We start from the raw sequence: 15196 nt of genomic DNA on the forward strand, positions 1-15196 counted from the left end.
TGATTTCATCGGAGCTGAGATTTCAGCCTAGGGCTCTGGACCAAATCATACACCAATTTCAAAACTTTCCCTTGAAAGAAAAATAACTAAATATTAAGTGTGGGAAAGAGAAAGACAGAGGAGGAGGAATTTATCAATTGCTCTTTTATGTAAGTGGAGCCAGTATTTTTAAGAGGAGAGTGAACTCGCTAGCTTTGTGGAACTTTTTCCTGTGCTTTGAGCTGCCAGAGGGATCCTATAGAGAGCAAACCTAAATCAGCAAACCTGTTTGTGACTTTCCAGTTAGTTTTCTTTGGCTGTGGGAATCATCATGGAAACAGTGATTGTTGTAACTCAGTTTTAAATATACGTAGTGCTGTGGATTGGTATTGTAGTCATTACTCCTGCCTGACTTAGAGGGCTACAGGATCCTAGCAAAGGGAAAAGAACTTTTGTATGCTAGGGATGCTATGGGACATGGAGGGAAGAATAATGTGGTCATTCTGGCTCCAGCAAGGTTTCCAAGCTTCATTACGACCCCAAGTCTGCTGTTCTCAGTCTTTTCAGCATCTTCACTCTTCCAGTCGTTTGAGTCCTCTCCACATCACTGTCTGTAAGTCAGCTGGGTGGGTGTCCTCAGCAGACCCTCTAGGACCTGGGAGAATGGTTCCTTCATTGTCATACCTTGTGTCTCCAGCTGTCAAAGTCAGGCTTCTCCAGGAACACAAAGCTGTGCCTCTGACTCCTGCTGGTATACCTCTGCAGGAAGGGCACAGCAACACAGAGCGCATCTACTATGTCCTTGGAGACCTTTGGGTTATTAACCCTTGCTGAAGCCTATGCCCTTGCAGTTACTGCACAGATAGACCAATGGACATTGAAGGCAAGGCATATATGCCCCAAAGTGAGCCACATCATCTAGTGCTGGCTCCCACAGTGGTGTCCCTACCGTCACAGATGTAGTAAGAGAAACATGGCTGTGTGTTAATTAAAATGCCTAATAGTGGCTATAACAGAATGCTGCCCCTTGGAAATTTAATTTTGACATTGTGGCTTTCCTGCCCAGGATGCAGAGATTTGAGTGGGATGCTGCAGTGTGTACAGAGTCATGTTAGCACTGTAAAAAAGTTTGATCATCCTTTTTGCATTAACTGGAAACGCAAGTTGCCTAAAGCATAAAGCATATTACAGATACTGTATTATATTTTATATTCTTAATTTGAAGCCTGTAGTTAACCACTGATGGGTTGTGGCAGAGGTTGATACAGGGTGATAGGTCAGTGTGACACCAACGTTCTCTCCGATAGGCTCTGGATTGTGTGGGGTTTGTGGAGGTTGTGTCTATCCATTGAATAAAGCTGGGGTCTTTCAGTCCCTCCCGTATTTCAGATATGCCTTTAGTCAAATACAGCCCTGTTACCTTCAGGAACACTAGAGGTCTCAGAGGAGTTCTTGTGACCCTGCTACCAAAGAGTTGAACTCCATTCGGAGTCCCAGCTGCAGAAAGCATTTTTCAGCCTCTCTTTTTCATGGCCATGGGAATTCAAGCTAAGTTGCCTTCTTCCTCAGTGGCTCAGAGAGATACAGAGGGATCCTATACTCCCAGTTCTCCAGATCCACGTACCTAATTTGCCACCCACTGTGTGCCAGGCAGCGTGGTGCAGCCTCCAGTGGTTGGCACCACATCCTCTGGAGCAGACCAGGAAGATTAGTCATGTCTACTCATGACATCCATTGCCCAGAGATCCCAGATGTGTCTGTAGATTGTCCACTCTGGAGGATCTCCCACAGCGAGCAAGACACAGCTCTTGGAGCAGTGTTTGTGGCTGTTAAGGAGTTCACTGAGCACCTTTCCCAGGATGACTTGCTTCTGCTTTATGCTGCTGAGGGGTTGTGTATGTATGATGCTGTGTGGGTGGGATGTGGTTTTGTTACTGCTCTGTTGTTGGACTCTGTTTGGGCACTTTGCCCATTCATGATTAATGATGTTTTGAGTTGAGGCTTTAAGGTGCTTTCAGGCATAGTCCATATACCAGAAGTAAAAGAGGTGTTATCATCAAGGTACTTCAGTGTTATATCAAATGTAATCAGAAGTGAATTAGTTAAAGCATGTGTACATGTAAGTCCTCTTATGATGGATGTTCAAGCAACTTGTGTGTCGTAATTTAGAGCTTGATTTTTTAGACTTTTGTAAGCGTCTCCTCTCCATGAGATGGTGGTAACTTGGCAGTAGATCCCGGGACTGCTGTCAGAGGGCAAACCTCTCCTGCAAAGGCCTCTTAGTGAAACATAACTCTTGAAACAGGTTAGGGAATTGTGAGCATTTGTTGATCCTGGCTTTAGGGTTAATTCTTAGGGCTAATAAAACTGGTATAGGCTGGGATGTAGTGGTTTCTTGCATTTCATCTGACCTTGGAGTGAGCAAAAACCTGTAGAAAATCTGTATTTCTTGTTGGTCTCGGCTCTACCAGGACTAAACCTTCCTTTCTGCAGCGCAGCATAGTCTTGATGTGGTTGTCTGTTAGAAAAATTGCCTGGAGAGCAGCAGCCTCTTCTGTCCCTCACCTCAGGCTTTGTGAGACTGGTGGTTCTTCAACCCCATGGAGAGGAGACTCAAATTCTTATAGAGGAGTGGTTGACAGGATTGCAAGGTGACCAAAGGTACTGATCCTAAATGATTGCCTGAAGCTACCTGTAGCCTCAGTCTGACAAGCACAGCCAGAAACCTCCTCCCCATTACCATGAACACAGTGGCAGGTGGTGGCTGGGCAGTGTGTGTCGCTAAACTAGCTGTGGAGGAGACCCCAAGCTGGCCATGAGATTCTGTTGATGAGGAGCTGAAGTGGCAGCTTCGGTTCATCCTATGCCAGGCTGATGGAATGACTTGGGTCGCCCTGGTTAGGTGTTTTGGCTTTGACAGAAGATGTACTAGCCACATCTCAGCAGCAGTAACTCATGTAGATGAGGCTGGGAAGCTGGCAACTGGTGGAAACATGAGGAAATGGGACCTGGACTCCACGTGGTATACATCTGACTCTGTTTGCCATGGATAGTATGTTATCTTCATATATATATATGAAGCTAGTGACTTTGTTTTCCCAACATGCTTGAAAAAGTACTAAACAAGCAGGAGATTAAAATAACCAAAAATGTTCAGAGCATTAAAGAAAGGGGACACTTTTAAAATCCTCTTGTCTGTTTGAGCTAAGCTCACGACTTTCTGAGCTGCACCTCTATGATTTAGATAGGGCAGAGATAGGAAATGGGATGATATTGAAGCTGAAAATGAACCAAAATGTAAAACTTTGACATACTCCAGTATTAGCACTCTGTGTGCTGCTTTGGTCTCTCAAGCTACTTTAGTTTACTGGTGGAGGAGGTTGAAAGGTGATTCATTCATAGTGTACAAGTACCTAAAAAGGGAAGAGGTTTCTGGCTGCTAGATGGGATTCAAATCTATTAGAGAAAGGCAGAGAGATCTCTTGGCTGGAAGCCAAAGCCAGAGGAATTCAGGCTGGGAAGAAGGGCTGCTGTTTAAATGATACAAATACAAACCAGTGGAAGGTCTTTGGCTGGCATTAAGCAGACTCATCAGCAGCTAATGACTCTGAATGAGGGTTTCTGTGTCTTTCTAAGAGATGCAGGAATTATGAAGAGAGACTTTCCAGCCCAGAGCATCTGTTCCAGGAGACCAAGGCTAGGGCTTCCTTTCAACCCAAGCAGCCCGTGCATGGCTCTGGATGCTGCATCCCAGGCTTGGGGCTCTGCCTGCTCTTCCGATGCTGCTGCCCAAGCACAAGCCACTCTTGCAGGGCAGCAGTAAGGTGCACAGATGTGCTGGTGTCAGGCAGCACAGCTCTTTCTTTGTGCTCAACCATTTTCCCAGAGTCCAAAATATTTCTGGATTGGATTCCCCTTTCACTGGCCTGATTCAAGCAGGGAATTACAGTCCATGAAGTGTGGCTTGTGAGCTGAATGCACAGTCCCTTTCCCTCCTGTTATAAGATAGCCAAAGACATGCAGGGAAGCATTTCTCCTCCCTTTTTCTGAGCAGGCTCTGCTGGAGGGGTGCGATGCAAGCAGAGCCCCTGCCGTGGGTGAGTGTCCACTCCATCTCTGGTATGTGTCTCTTTGGACCTGCCCATTGAGGAGTGTCATGTAATTATCACAAAAGCACAACGTGCAAGAGGTACGTAGGTATGGGTGAGATGTGACTCACGTTGGTAGGGAGAAACTGGGGAATAGAGATCTTGGAAGCCTTCTTGCTTGTCCATGGCCCTCCACCTTCAATGTTCTCCAGGTTTTGGGGCTTTGCTGTGCTCTTGACAGGATTTTCTAGAGAGAGGGGCAAGATTGTCACATCTTTCTCCCAGGCCACGCTGCCTGCTTCATAATTCTGCAGACTGTGAACCTGGAAATAATATGAAGCAGATGTACCAGTGCCAAGGTTAGGACCTTCCTAGTATTTAAGGCATACGTATACTGTTGGCATGGTACAGGGTGACCTCAGTGCACAATAGGAGCCAACCGACACACACATTCAGATAGAATAAATATTTGACAGAGTCTATTTCTCTATTCCCCAGAATGACCCCTATAAAAGCAAGGTCCTGTTTACCTTCCTGGCTCTCTGGGCACAGTGTTCTGAGAAGAGACAAGCTCTCTTCTCCATTCATTGCCTTCCTGCTCTTCTGGGTGACCCATTTCCAGGCAAAGATCAGGGATATTGGCTTCACAAAACCCAGGACACTTGGATTTTCACAGAACTAATGAAATTTGGGGAAAGCTGAGATAATTTTTGTTCAGAAGTGCCAAAGCACAGTGACCTGGGCAGTAGAGCAAGGTGTCGGTGTGAGCCCGAAGCAATCATCTGCATTTGGCCAAGCTGGTTTTTGTGCTGTCCCTGCCCCATTAGCACATCTGCAGCCCTCCCCATCTTGCCTGTGGCACAGACTTCTAGTGAGCCTGCAGCAGGCTTCAGTGTGCAAAAATAACAGTCAGGAAGAATATTTGATGGGGTTTATTATTTTTTCCTTGGTGTGCTGAACATCCTTTGCGCTCCTGAGTCTTGTTTGCTTCTGTGCCTTGGTGCCAGTGTAGCTATGTCAGTGGAAGATCGGGTGTTGCTTGGGGCCAGAGCTGCTGTGTTACCCACCCTGTGCTGCCAGGCACCTCTCCTCTCGTGGTCTGGGTTTGCCTTTCAGTCACTGGGAGCTTTGCCTGGCCAACCCATGTTACCCCAAACTGTACATTTCTGTCCGTGTTTTTATCTATTGAATTAAGGACAGTTTAGATTCTCATGTCCTTGCACGTAAACCAAATTAATATGAGAGTCCTCAGAGCCTCCTAGCACAGTAGCATACGCATGATGATTGCTGTGCTTTTTATTTGCTATAAGATCACTTGCAGTGAAAACAGTCTTTAAATAAAACCAACCTATGATAACTTAGCTTGGCATGAAGAATGAGTGGAGACATGCAAAGGGCTATAAAATAGCGATTGCTCTAATGAAACCCATCCAGTTCCTCCTCCTTTGATTGCTCTTCCATATCGCAAGATCAGAATGCAGTAGGCAATTAAAATACGGCTTGTGCATATTAGAGAGAGGAAATACTTTATCTGTAACACATCTTAGACAAGCGGAAATCATTGTTATGAATATTCTTAAGCCAAAACCAGCAATCTGCTATTTTTTTTAAAGGTTAATGCTGAAAAGGAAAAGGAGAGCTGACAGTTGAAAGAAAAATTGCAAGCCTGCTAATGCTTCTTGTGAGCTTTAATATAAAGACTGGTAGAGATTGATAAGAAGTGTTTCCCTTTCTGCCTGATGTTTCACCTGTCTGAAACACCCAGGAAATCTCACATGCAGAGCCAAGCTTCAGACTGGAAAGGCTGCTGGCCAGCCTGACATTACAGGTCCTAAGACCATATTAAATAGAATCGCAGAATCACAGGCTGGTTTGGGTTGGAAGGAACCTTAAAGCTCATCTAGTTCCAACCCTTCTCACCCTTTATTTGTGCAGGTTTTCACTGCAGCCCCTCTCAAATGGTTATTGCTCTGCTGCTGGTGCTGTTATGCTGAATGACCATCCGCTTTAGCAGCAGGCCCAGAGCACCCATGTCACATGCTGCTGGGGGACTGGGGGCTGCTCCCCATGACCTGCCCCTGCTCCATCTGCAGTGAAACCCTCCAGCTGTGGTTGGTGAGGTGTGGGATTGGCAACACACCTGTCAGCAGTGGCAGAGATCATGTAGGTGCTGGTAATCATCACCAGCAATGGCAGGATGCAGGGAAAATAGTCTCCAAAGAGCTTGAGCTCCTGCACCCTGGCTCTGGGCTGGAGGGAGAGCCTGGAGAGCAGAGCAAACCCCTGTGCAGGCAGGAGACATGCAGGTCCTACCTGTGTGAATAAGCACAGCTACGGAGCAGTGGAGTCTGGCTATATGGAGCAGATAAAAGAGCAAACCAGACCAGGGGCTCCCTCTGCTCTCCACATGGACATTTCTGACTCCATGCCTATGTGCTGGTAAAGCCTGGGGAGCTGAGCTGGTGTGCAGCCCCTCTCCAGCCATCCCAGGTCAGTGGGCAGCAGCGCTTTTCCCAGGGAAGGGGGCTTGGTGAGCTCACATCGCTGTGTGCAGCCTCTGAAAGAGGCATGTTTCACATTGTCTGGTTTCTGTTTTTGTAGCTGTCCCTCCCAAGCTGAAGAAGCTGAAAAGCCCAAACGTTCATGTTGGTGATAAGATTTCACTGAAATGTGAGGCGACTGCTGGAAACCCTCAGCCGTCCTACAAATGGTTTAAAGATGGCAAAGAGCTGAAGAAAAGCAAAGACATCCGGATCAAGTATGGGAATGGGAAGTAAGTATGCCATGAGGCTGCTCTGCCTCTGCTCACTAGTGCTGAATTTCTGGGTTCGGGGGACCATCTGGGTAGAAGTGATGCTGTGCTCTCCATGTCACTGCTGAGCGGTACTGAGGTGCTTCCTTGGAGTCACAGGACCATGCTCATCCCATTTACCGTGCCTGGTAGAGTGAGCAGGATTCCCAGTTTCCTCAGAAAGCGGCAGAGAGAGAGGAGCAAGGCACACACAGGATAGATGTTGGGTTTGTAGATGGGGCTCTCCTTGGGTAACTGTGTCATTGGGTATCTGAGATGGGAGGTAACTCTTTCCCTGCTAGCTGTAGACTGCTTGTAGGCAGCTCAGGCTACCTGAGGTGAATCCTGCTTTGTGACCAGGGGTTTGAATGCAGAAGCTGTGCAAGCCCAGTAGTTACACCACCAGCCCACAGCAGTCATGCATAAATGTGTGAGGAATCACTCTGTTACCCTGAATTTAGATGAACTCAAAGCCATCTAAGACAACTGCAAGGATGCAAGAGCACATCATGATACTGTCTGATTAAGGCCTGTAGTCACCCAGTCGCAGGCAAGACCTTGTGTTGCTGCACCCAGGGCAAGCTCCATTGCGGCTGCCCCAAACCCCCCCTGAAGTGAAGCCCTCAGGTAGCTGCTCTCAGTGAGTGTCATCCTAGGGACCACCTCACTGGGGCAGTGCAAAAACATCAGGAGAAACAGGCCCCAGTGACTAGCTACGGGGTTCTCACTTGGAATTGATTTAAATGAATCCATGTTGCTATTTTTCAAGGCCAACTATTTACATCTGATGTAGCTTAAAATTATTCCATCATTGTGACTGTGCTTACATTCATATATCCTGACCTAGCCAGCAACAAAGTCAGCTTGCAACTGCCCAAGCCCTTGGAAAACTTGTTAGTTCTTTGTTAACATATGTTTTGTCTGAGTGCGTGAAAAATAGCTCATCTCTTCTCATTATGGACTTCAAAGAGTATTAACTTTTAAAATAAGAAGCCACTAAAAAATCACTTAGATCAGTTAGTGCTCAAATGAGTCATTGTCAATTGCTCTAATTTAACATTGATCATCTTGGTTCTGATTTCACCCAGAAATTTCACCCAGAATAGTTGACTCCCTTGGTAATAACTGTAGGGTTTGTGGCTGTTTTGGGGGGAGGCAGAGAGGTGGTCAGTGGAAGGCTTAGGCTAGAAACACCAGCAGATCCAGAATAACTGGCTTGTTTGTTGATGATTGATGCTGTCTGCTCAGGAAGGGCTGTCTGGGCTTGCAGGCAGCAGAGGTAGGGCAGAACTCTGCCCGTCTCTTTGCTCTGTTGTCCTCACTATTTCTCTGGGCCTTGTCAGCCCCACGGCCTCAGTTGTTTACTGGTGGGTACTGGAGCTGGGATGCCCTGGAGGGATGTCTACACCACCCACTGCAGCTAGGCGTGGGAATCCTGCTGGTACACCCATGTGGACACTGCATCCTGCGGGCAGGCAGCTTGTGAGACCCTGAGCTCAGTGGTGCCAGGTCTCACAAAGATGTTGGGGTGCTATCTCCCTCAGAGCTAGAGAGCAATCAGCACCAGACTAAACAACCATCAAGTCTGTCTGGTGATAGCAACAAGCGCCTCTTGCAGCATTTCCCTGCTGTGCTCCCAGACATCATAGTCCCTCTTGCCTCCTGGCACCCCCTGTCCAGCACAAAGCTGTGACAGGGTGGCATCCCACCCACAGTGGTGCGGGAGTTCACGCACTCCCTGTGTCGGGGACATAAACACATGGAAGAAGGTTGATCCTCTTTCCTCAGGACACTGCTGTCAAGTCATAATTTTGCATTTACCAGTTTCCATGGCAATGCGTTGGCTGACAGCCTGCCAGTGACAGGCCAGAGACACGCTGTGCATGCTAGAAGTGCTTCTTGCTGGCAAATAAGCCCAAGGATAAACATTTTGAGGTAAGCTGAGCACCTGCCTCCTCCAGTGCCTGAGGCTCCCTCAGCAGCAAAAGTGTAAGCCCAAAGCCCTCACAGTTCTGCCCCCAGAATCATAGAATCCCAGACTGGTTTGCATTGGAAGGGACCTTAAAGCTCATCCAGCTCCAACCCCCTGCCACGAGCAGGGACACCTTTCACTAGAGCAGGTTGCTCCAAGCCCCTGTGTCCAACCTGGCCTTGAACACTGCCAGGGATGGGGCAGCCACAGCTTCTCTGGGCACCCTGTTCCAGCACCTCAGCACCCTCACAGGGAAGAGCTTCTGCCTAAGAGCTCATCTCAATCTCTCCTCTAGCAGGTTAAAGCCATTCCCCTTGGCCTGTCCCTACAAAACCTTGTCAAAATCCCTCTCCAGATTTCTTGTAGACGCCCCTCAGTTACTGGAAGAGCTTCCCATCACTGTTTCTGCTCCCTGCTGCCATTAAAACATGACCTTAAGTGGAGAGGTTGCCTGTCTGGGGCTGGGGCCTGGCTACAGAGATTAGACTCATGCAGTTGTTGATCTGGGACAGCTCTGATAACCCCTTGTTGACCATTTGCCCCTTGATGAGCAGTCAGCAGTGAAGGAATGTTCTAAGCAGATCTGGATGGGTCTGTGCACACCCGGTCTTGCATCCTTCTCAGCTTTCAGGCTCTTCTCTCAGCTTTCAGGCTCTTCTCTTCATGGAGTTTGCTAGGTCTCAGTGCTTGAAAACACCTAGAGGTCAGAGTGCTCACTGGCAGTGGACCTGTCTCCTTCTGGTCTTGCTAGCATGCAGTAAACACTAAAAATTGATCTATGCAAGCAGTGTGAGGATTGAGGGAGTCCTCATGGCTTTGCATGTCTTCATTAAGTATCTGAGTTTAGTAGAGGAACCCAAAACTGGATGTGGGATATGGGTATACATAATTATTTCCAGCATGTTGTTAGGAGGAGGCTCCAGGGAAGGAAAAGTATCCTAAACTGTAAAACTCGGAAGGGAATTCCTACTTTATGATGATTAATTCAAGAATAATGGGGTTTATACATCTGGCTCCACTTAGAGATGACACTGGTCTCCAGATAATCCCTGCTCTTTCTTTCAGTTCAGAGTAGAGTGGGGTTTCCAGAGGGATGGAAATAGAGCACTGGGGAGGGACTTCCATAGAGAAAGTACACAAAAAGCACCACAGCATCTGGCCAGGTGCACAGGATCACTAGTTGTCTGCTGGAGCCAGGCAAATGAGCCCTGCCAGGATGTGGAGGTGGTGTCCATACTGTTTCTCTTGGTCCAGTGAATCCCAAGCAGAGCACCAGACTCTTTGTCTGCAGCTCTGTGGTCCTTCAACAACATGCAGAGGGTCAGGATGGGAGGCAAGAATAGGGTTGTCCTCTGTGACTCACTCCCACTCTGTGTCTGGCTTCCCTCCCTGTGTGTTTAAAGAGCCTTGAGATTTCTAACTAGCAACTGTGACTGAAGACTGTTCTTTGTGATGAAGTTTTCATCTGATCCCACTGGCCTTCCTAGAGTGGATCTCTGTTAAAATAAGGGAAGTATATGTTGTAATGAGGAGAAGAGCAGTTAACTGCATGTCAGCTCTTCAGCTTCTCCATCAATCCTCTTCCCTCTTGTGTTTTAAACTTACTGGCAAAACTTCTGGTACCATCAGCCAAAGGAGTCAGGTTTTTTTCAATGGATATTGCTGAAGGGAGGGGAACAATCCTGATTCCTCCTTTCTGAACTGCATGTTCCATCTGTAATTAGTAACAGGCAGGGGCAAGCCTGGCTTGCACAAAGTGGAAACTTCTCTTTAAGGTAGAAGAAATTATTGGCTGGAATTTTATCTCTGGCTCCATTTAAATAAAACACAGTTGATGGGGAACCTAGAGGAATTACCCAGAAAGAATTGCCTGCAGTAGTGGAAGTACAGCACAGTGAGTGGCTCTCCCTCTGAGCTGCCAAAGCGATATCACTTTGTGCTTAGTGCATCTGAGAATCTGGCTGAGGTTGGGTTCTGACTCTCTGATTGTCTGGCAAATGGTCAAATGGCAATTGTGGAGAAATCCAGGAGAGTTTCTGCTTGTGGAGGTGTAGAGAACCTGCTCCAGTTGAGGCTGGGCTCAGCCCTGAGACATCTAGATCCCAGCTGGAGTCAGGGGGAGTTCAGGAGCCTGGTAGTCTCCTCTCTGTGGCTGTCCTTACAGCCTCTTCTCTTTGTGTGCTCTTTTACCAAGGGAGATTGCTGTGGTGATGAAGTAGGCGCATCATTAGATTGGAGAGGGTTGTGGCAGTTCAGTTTGGGACAGGCTGACCATATGACATCCCTTGGGAGTAGTGCCCTACTTTCAGTATCACCAGGAATCCCTATTGTTAGCCTGTAAGTGGAGCCAAGGGATACCCTCCTCTCCTGTTTCTGTACAGTAGTCCCTCAGGCGTTCCTAGCTGGGGCAGATTCATTGCTGGGGTCTTCCTTGTAATGCTCCCTGCTGTAGATTATTCCCCACCCACAATGAATGGGGCTGTGGTCTTCCCTGTACAGCTCACTGCTCTGGAATGAAGGCAAAAAAAAGAGATCATAATGCCAAAGCAGCAGGGGAAAGAGAGTGCCAATAGAGATAAATGATTTCCTAATTAAGCCTGGAGACAAGGAGGGGCAAAGAGAGCTGTTGAAGCCTTGTGGGAGCCAGAGTGAACCGAAGCAGGCTATACCACCACTCTGGCAGGGGTCTTCAGGCTGACATTTTTAAACAAAGGAAAAAGCTCATTTGACAATGGGTCTTGCAAGAGCAATTCCAGATGCCTCGAAGCTAAGACTCTTCTCAAGCACCGGTGTTGTTATAATCACCAGGGGAGCTTCTGCCTTGCTAACTCTCACGATGTCATTATAAGTCTCCGATACTTGGGATTTGGTTTTAGCTGCTGAAGGCACTTTGTTGGAGGGGGGTGTGAAGGAGAGCATCTCCTTTGTTTGCCTGTCTGTTGTTTTAAAGGAGATGATGGACGTCATCTTGGCCAATGCACCTGGGACTGAACCAGGGAATTTGAGAACTGAAAGGAGAAGCAGTTGGGTCTTGAGCTAAAACAATCCAAAAGCCTTGCAAGTTGGAGCTCCAGGGAGATTCAGGGAATGGGCATTTAATGAAACTTGACTGAGTTACAGTGGCTAACAAGTTACAGTCAGATGCTGGGTTGCTTCAACTGATGGTGTGTGCAGACTTAGAGGTGGAAGGAGCTTTATGTGCCTGCAATGTTGTGTGTTTTTTCCAGTGATGTTGGCTGCTAAAAAAAAAATGGGGGAGGATAGAATCTCCCTACAGACCTTAGCTCACTGTGGTTGCAGGATGTCACAGGTAGGGTGAAGCACTTGTTGAGACATGAGCTGAAATCGCATTCATCCAGTGTGAGTTAAAATGCTTTGCCCTGCGGAAGGAGGGCTGGGATGAGAGCTGAGGCTGCAGGCAGTTCATCTGGGGCAGCACATTATATGTCTACAAGCATGAATTTTCCAGGTTCCCCTAGAATCCTAGGTTTGGAAGCATATCACAGATGAAGACTGATGTGCAACCTGCTCTAGTGGAAGGTGTCCCTGCCCATGGCAGGGAGTTGGAACTGGATGAGCTTTAAGGTCCCTTCCAACCCAAACCAGTCTGTGATACTATGGTTCTATGACAAGTCATACAAGAGACCCTGCACTGACATCTGACCTGTGCATCAGCCCTAACCCAAAACTCAGCTTTTACATAGTTATTGATTTCACACCCTGGCAGCTGCCTCAGACTGGCCTGGCACAAAGAGCAGCAGCACACACGGGTTTGCCTCTCAACAGAGTGGCCACAAAGTCCACTCCAGGGACTGGTGTGTGGTTGCATTACACTGCCTCTCTTGCCCTACACCTCTTCCCATTGCTGGAACATCTGTGGCAATTCAGCAATGTGGCCCCAGGCTGAATTTCAGGATGGAGAGGGGTTGCACAAGTGACCCTGCTCTTTGGAGTGTACTTATTGATCTTGTTCCCTTCTGTTGACATTGCATGACCCAGAAGGGACTCTAGCTCTCACTCTGAGACCAGTGTCAGTGTCAGCTCTACAGAGTGAGGACTGGTCGAGTCTTCCTTTTAAAATCAGCCTGTCCCAAGCCTGGGCACAGAGAGACAACAGCACTGCTGAGCAGAGAAGGGGCAAATCTGCTTTTCAGGTTAGAACAGCACTTTAATGTTGGGGGACAAGGGTAGGAGAGAGCAGGCAGAGGGGGACGGGGATGGCTGGTCCTGTCCTGGGCACCCGCAAGGACTTCAGCTGTGTCCCACGCCTGCTTCTCCCACAGTCCCAGCAGCTCAAACACTGAGCGGGGCAGATGATGGTGTGAGGGGAGGAGGAAGGAGGAACTTCTCCCACTGCAGAAGGGATGATGGCCAAGCTGAAAAGTCTGAACCTTCCTGTTGTTACCCCTCTTATTTGATTGCTTTGCTTGAGGGCAGTTTCGTTCCCCCCTTCCCATTTGCTGTTTCTGTAGCTAACCCTGAGTTAGCCAGATCGTGCCCTAGAGTGCCTAGTAGCCAGTGTAGAGCCACTTGTTTTCCTCAAGCACTGCAAGGCACCATTGGCTTGCCTAGTTTTGTTGTGCTTCCACCTCTGTAACTGCCTCTGAAGGGCAGGAAAGACATTGCAGTGGTTTCCATCTGTCTGTGCAGGGGAGAGGATGCTCCTGGTTGCCACTTCTGCCCTGCCAGACAGAGGTGCTTTGCCACAGCCATCCCCACTCTGCTTTGCATTGCAGGGATTTCTTCTACCTGATTTTATGCCACTGTGTGCTGGGGAAGATGAATGTGTTCCTGGAGGCCAGGGCTCTGATAGCCCTGCTCCAGCCAGTGTGGCTGCCTGAGCTTTGATGGTTGCTGGACAGCACTTCTTACTGTAGGCTGAAGAATTAGATATTCTGAATCTTCTTGCCAGTCATTCATCTGCTCTCTCAGGGCAAACGCACCACCGTGAAAAGTGCCAGGACAGCACGTAGGCTCCAATTAAATCTTTGGCAGGAGTGTGAGCAGTAGACATTACAGCAATTAGTGGCCTTTCTGTTCTCTGCCATATTGGTGTGCTTCCTGTCACCGGCTCTCTGTGCAGTCAGAGAGGAATGGAGTTAATAGGTAACCACAGCAGTGTATTCAGTGTGTCCTTTGCAAGGACCATGTTTGGGAATTTCCTTTTCCTAGGATCTCAGGTGTGTTTACTATGTGCAGTGTTCTTCATTGACAATTTAGGGGCTACATATGGTGTAGTCTTCAAATTCTCTTCATCAGCTAATTCCTTGACTTCTTTACTACTTACGTGTTAGCTACCCTATTTTTAGAAGACTAATAAAATACTACAACAGTAGTAATCCTAGAGCTATTTGTGTCCTGAATGATGCAGAAGAGGCTGAACTCACACAGGGAGTGCTGAGTTCCCAGCGAAATGTAGGTGTCTTGGTAGCAGCTTTTGGCAGCTGCATTCCTGCTCAGAGATGAATCGCTTTGCAAGGAGATGACCTGGGAAGACAGTCCTATTTCCACTTGGCAGTAGGTAAGAGGAGGAAAATGATTCAAGCTTGACCAAAGCAGAGGTGAGAACATGACTTCTGTCATGAACAATTTCTCCTTCGCTGAGATGAAGTGCCTCTTTTCTTTGACTATACTGGAGGCCCAGACTCACATTTAGATGTCTAACTGTGAGATGTCTAAATTACAGCAGATGAGGCCACCCTTCCCAGACAGAATTTACTAGGATCTTTGTGTAGGTCCCAGCCAAAGGCCAATCTCCCTGCTTCCCATTGTGGTCTGGTATTGGCATTGCAGAGGGTGATGTACTCATCACTCCAAACTGCCCTCTGGGGGACTCTTTCCTCATTGCCAGAAAGGTATTTTGGGGGATCTTCTTCTGGCCAGGCTGAAGGTCTTGTGAATGCTATCCCCCAGAGCTTGCAGACAACATGTTCCCCATGGCTTATTCCTCCACTGGCACTACAGGAGATAATTAGTGCATGGCTAAGTCATATGTGCTGAGGGTCAGAAAAGACAATGAGGCAGATTTTCCCCTGGAGTAAAGAAATGTCAACAGAGTTGCACTGCAGGGAAATAATGGGATCTGTCAGTGACCCTGGCCCTTTCACTGAGCAAACAGCCTGGGGTAGAGCCTTCCTCCAGAAGAATGGCATCCTCTGGCAGCCAGGCACCCTTGTGAACCAACACTTTAGGGCTTTCCCAGGGGCTGGTGTCCCCAAAAGACACACTGCCCACAAGGTCAGCAGGAGACTTGATGCAAAACTCCTGTGCACAACTTAATTCCTTGTATGCTGCTACTTGGTATTGCTGTAAAAACACTCCTCAGCCTTCAAATGAACAAAGTACCTGCCCTGGAGGCAGTAGGAG

The 15196-nt window shown here is 47.9% G+C and overlaps 1 protein-coding gene across 2 annotated transcripts in view; it reads left to right on the plus strand.

Annotated features, from left to right (window-relative positions):
* NRG2 (neuregulin 2) overlaps nt 1-15196 on the plus strand; it is a 152395-nt gene that overhangs the window by 85945 nt on the left and 51254 nt on the right. For both annotated transcript variants that reach the window (XM_030503835.1, XM_030503834.1), the window contains exon 2: nt 6669-6840. In XM_030503835.1, the coding sequence (XP_030359695.1) occupies nt 6669-6840 (172 nt within the window). The remainder of the gene's footprint in view (nt 1-6668; nt 6841-15196) is intronic.

The sequence above is a fragment of the Strigops habroptila genome, chromosome 12 (genome assembly GCF_004027225.2).
Source record: "Strigops habroptila isolate Jane chromosome 12, bStrHab1.2.pri, whole genome shotgun sequence".
NCBI classification, from domain to species: domain Eukaryota; kingdom Metazoa; phylum Chordata; class Aves; order Psittaciformes; family Psittacidae; genus Strigops; species Strigops habroptila.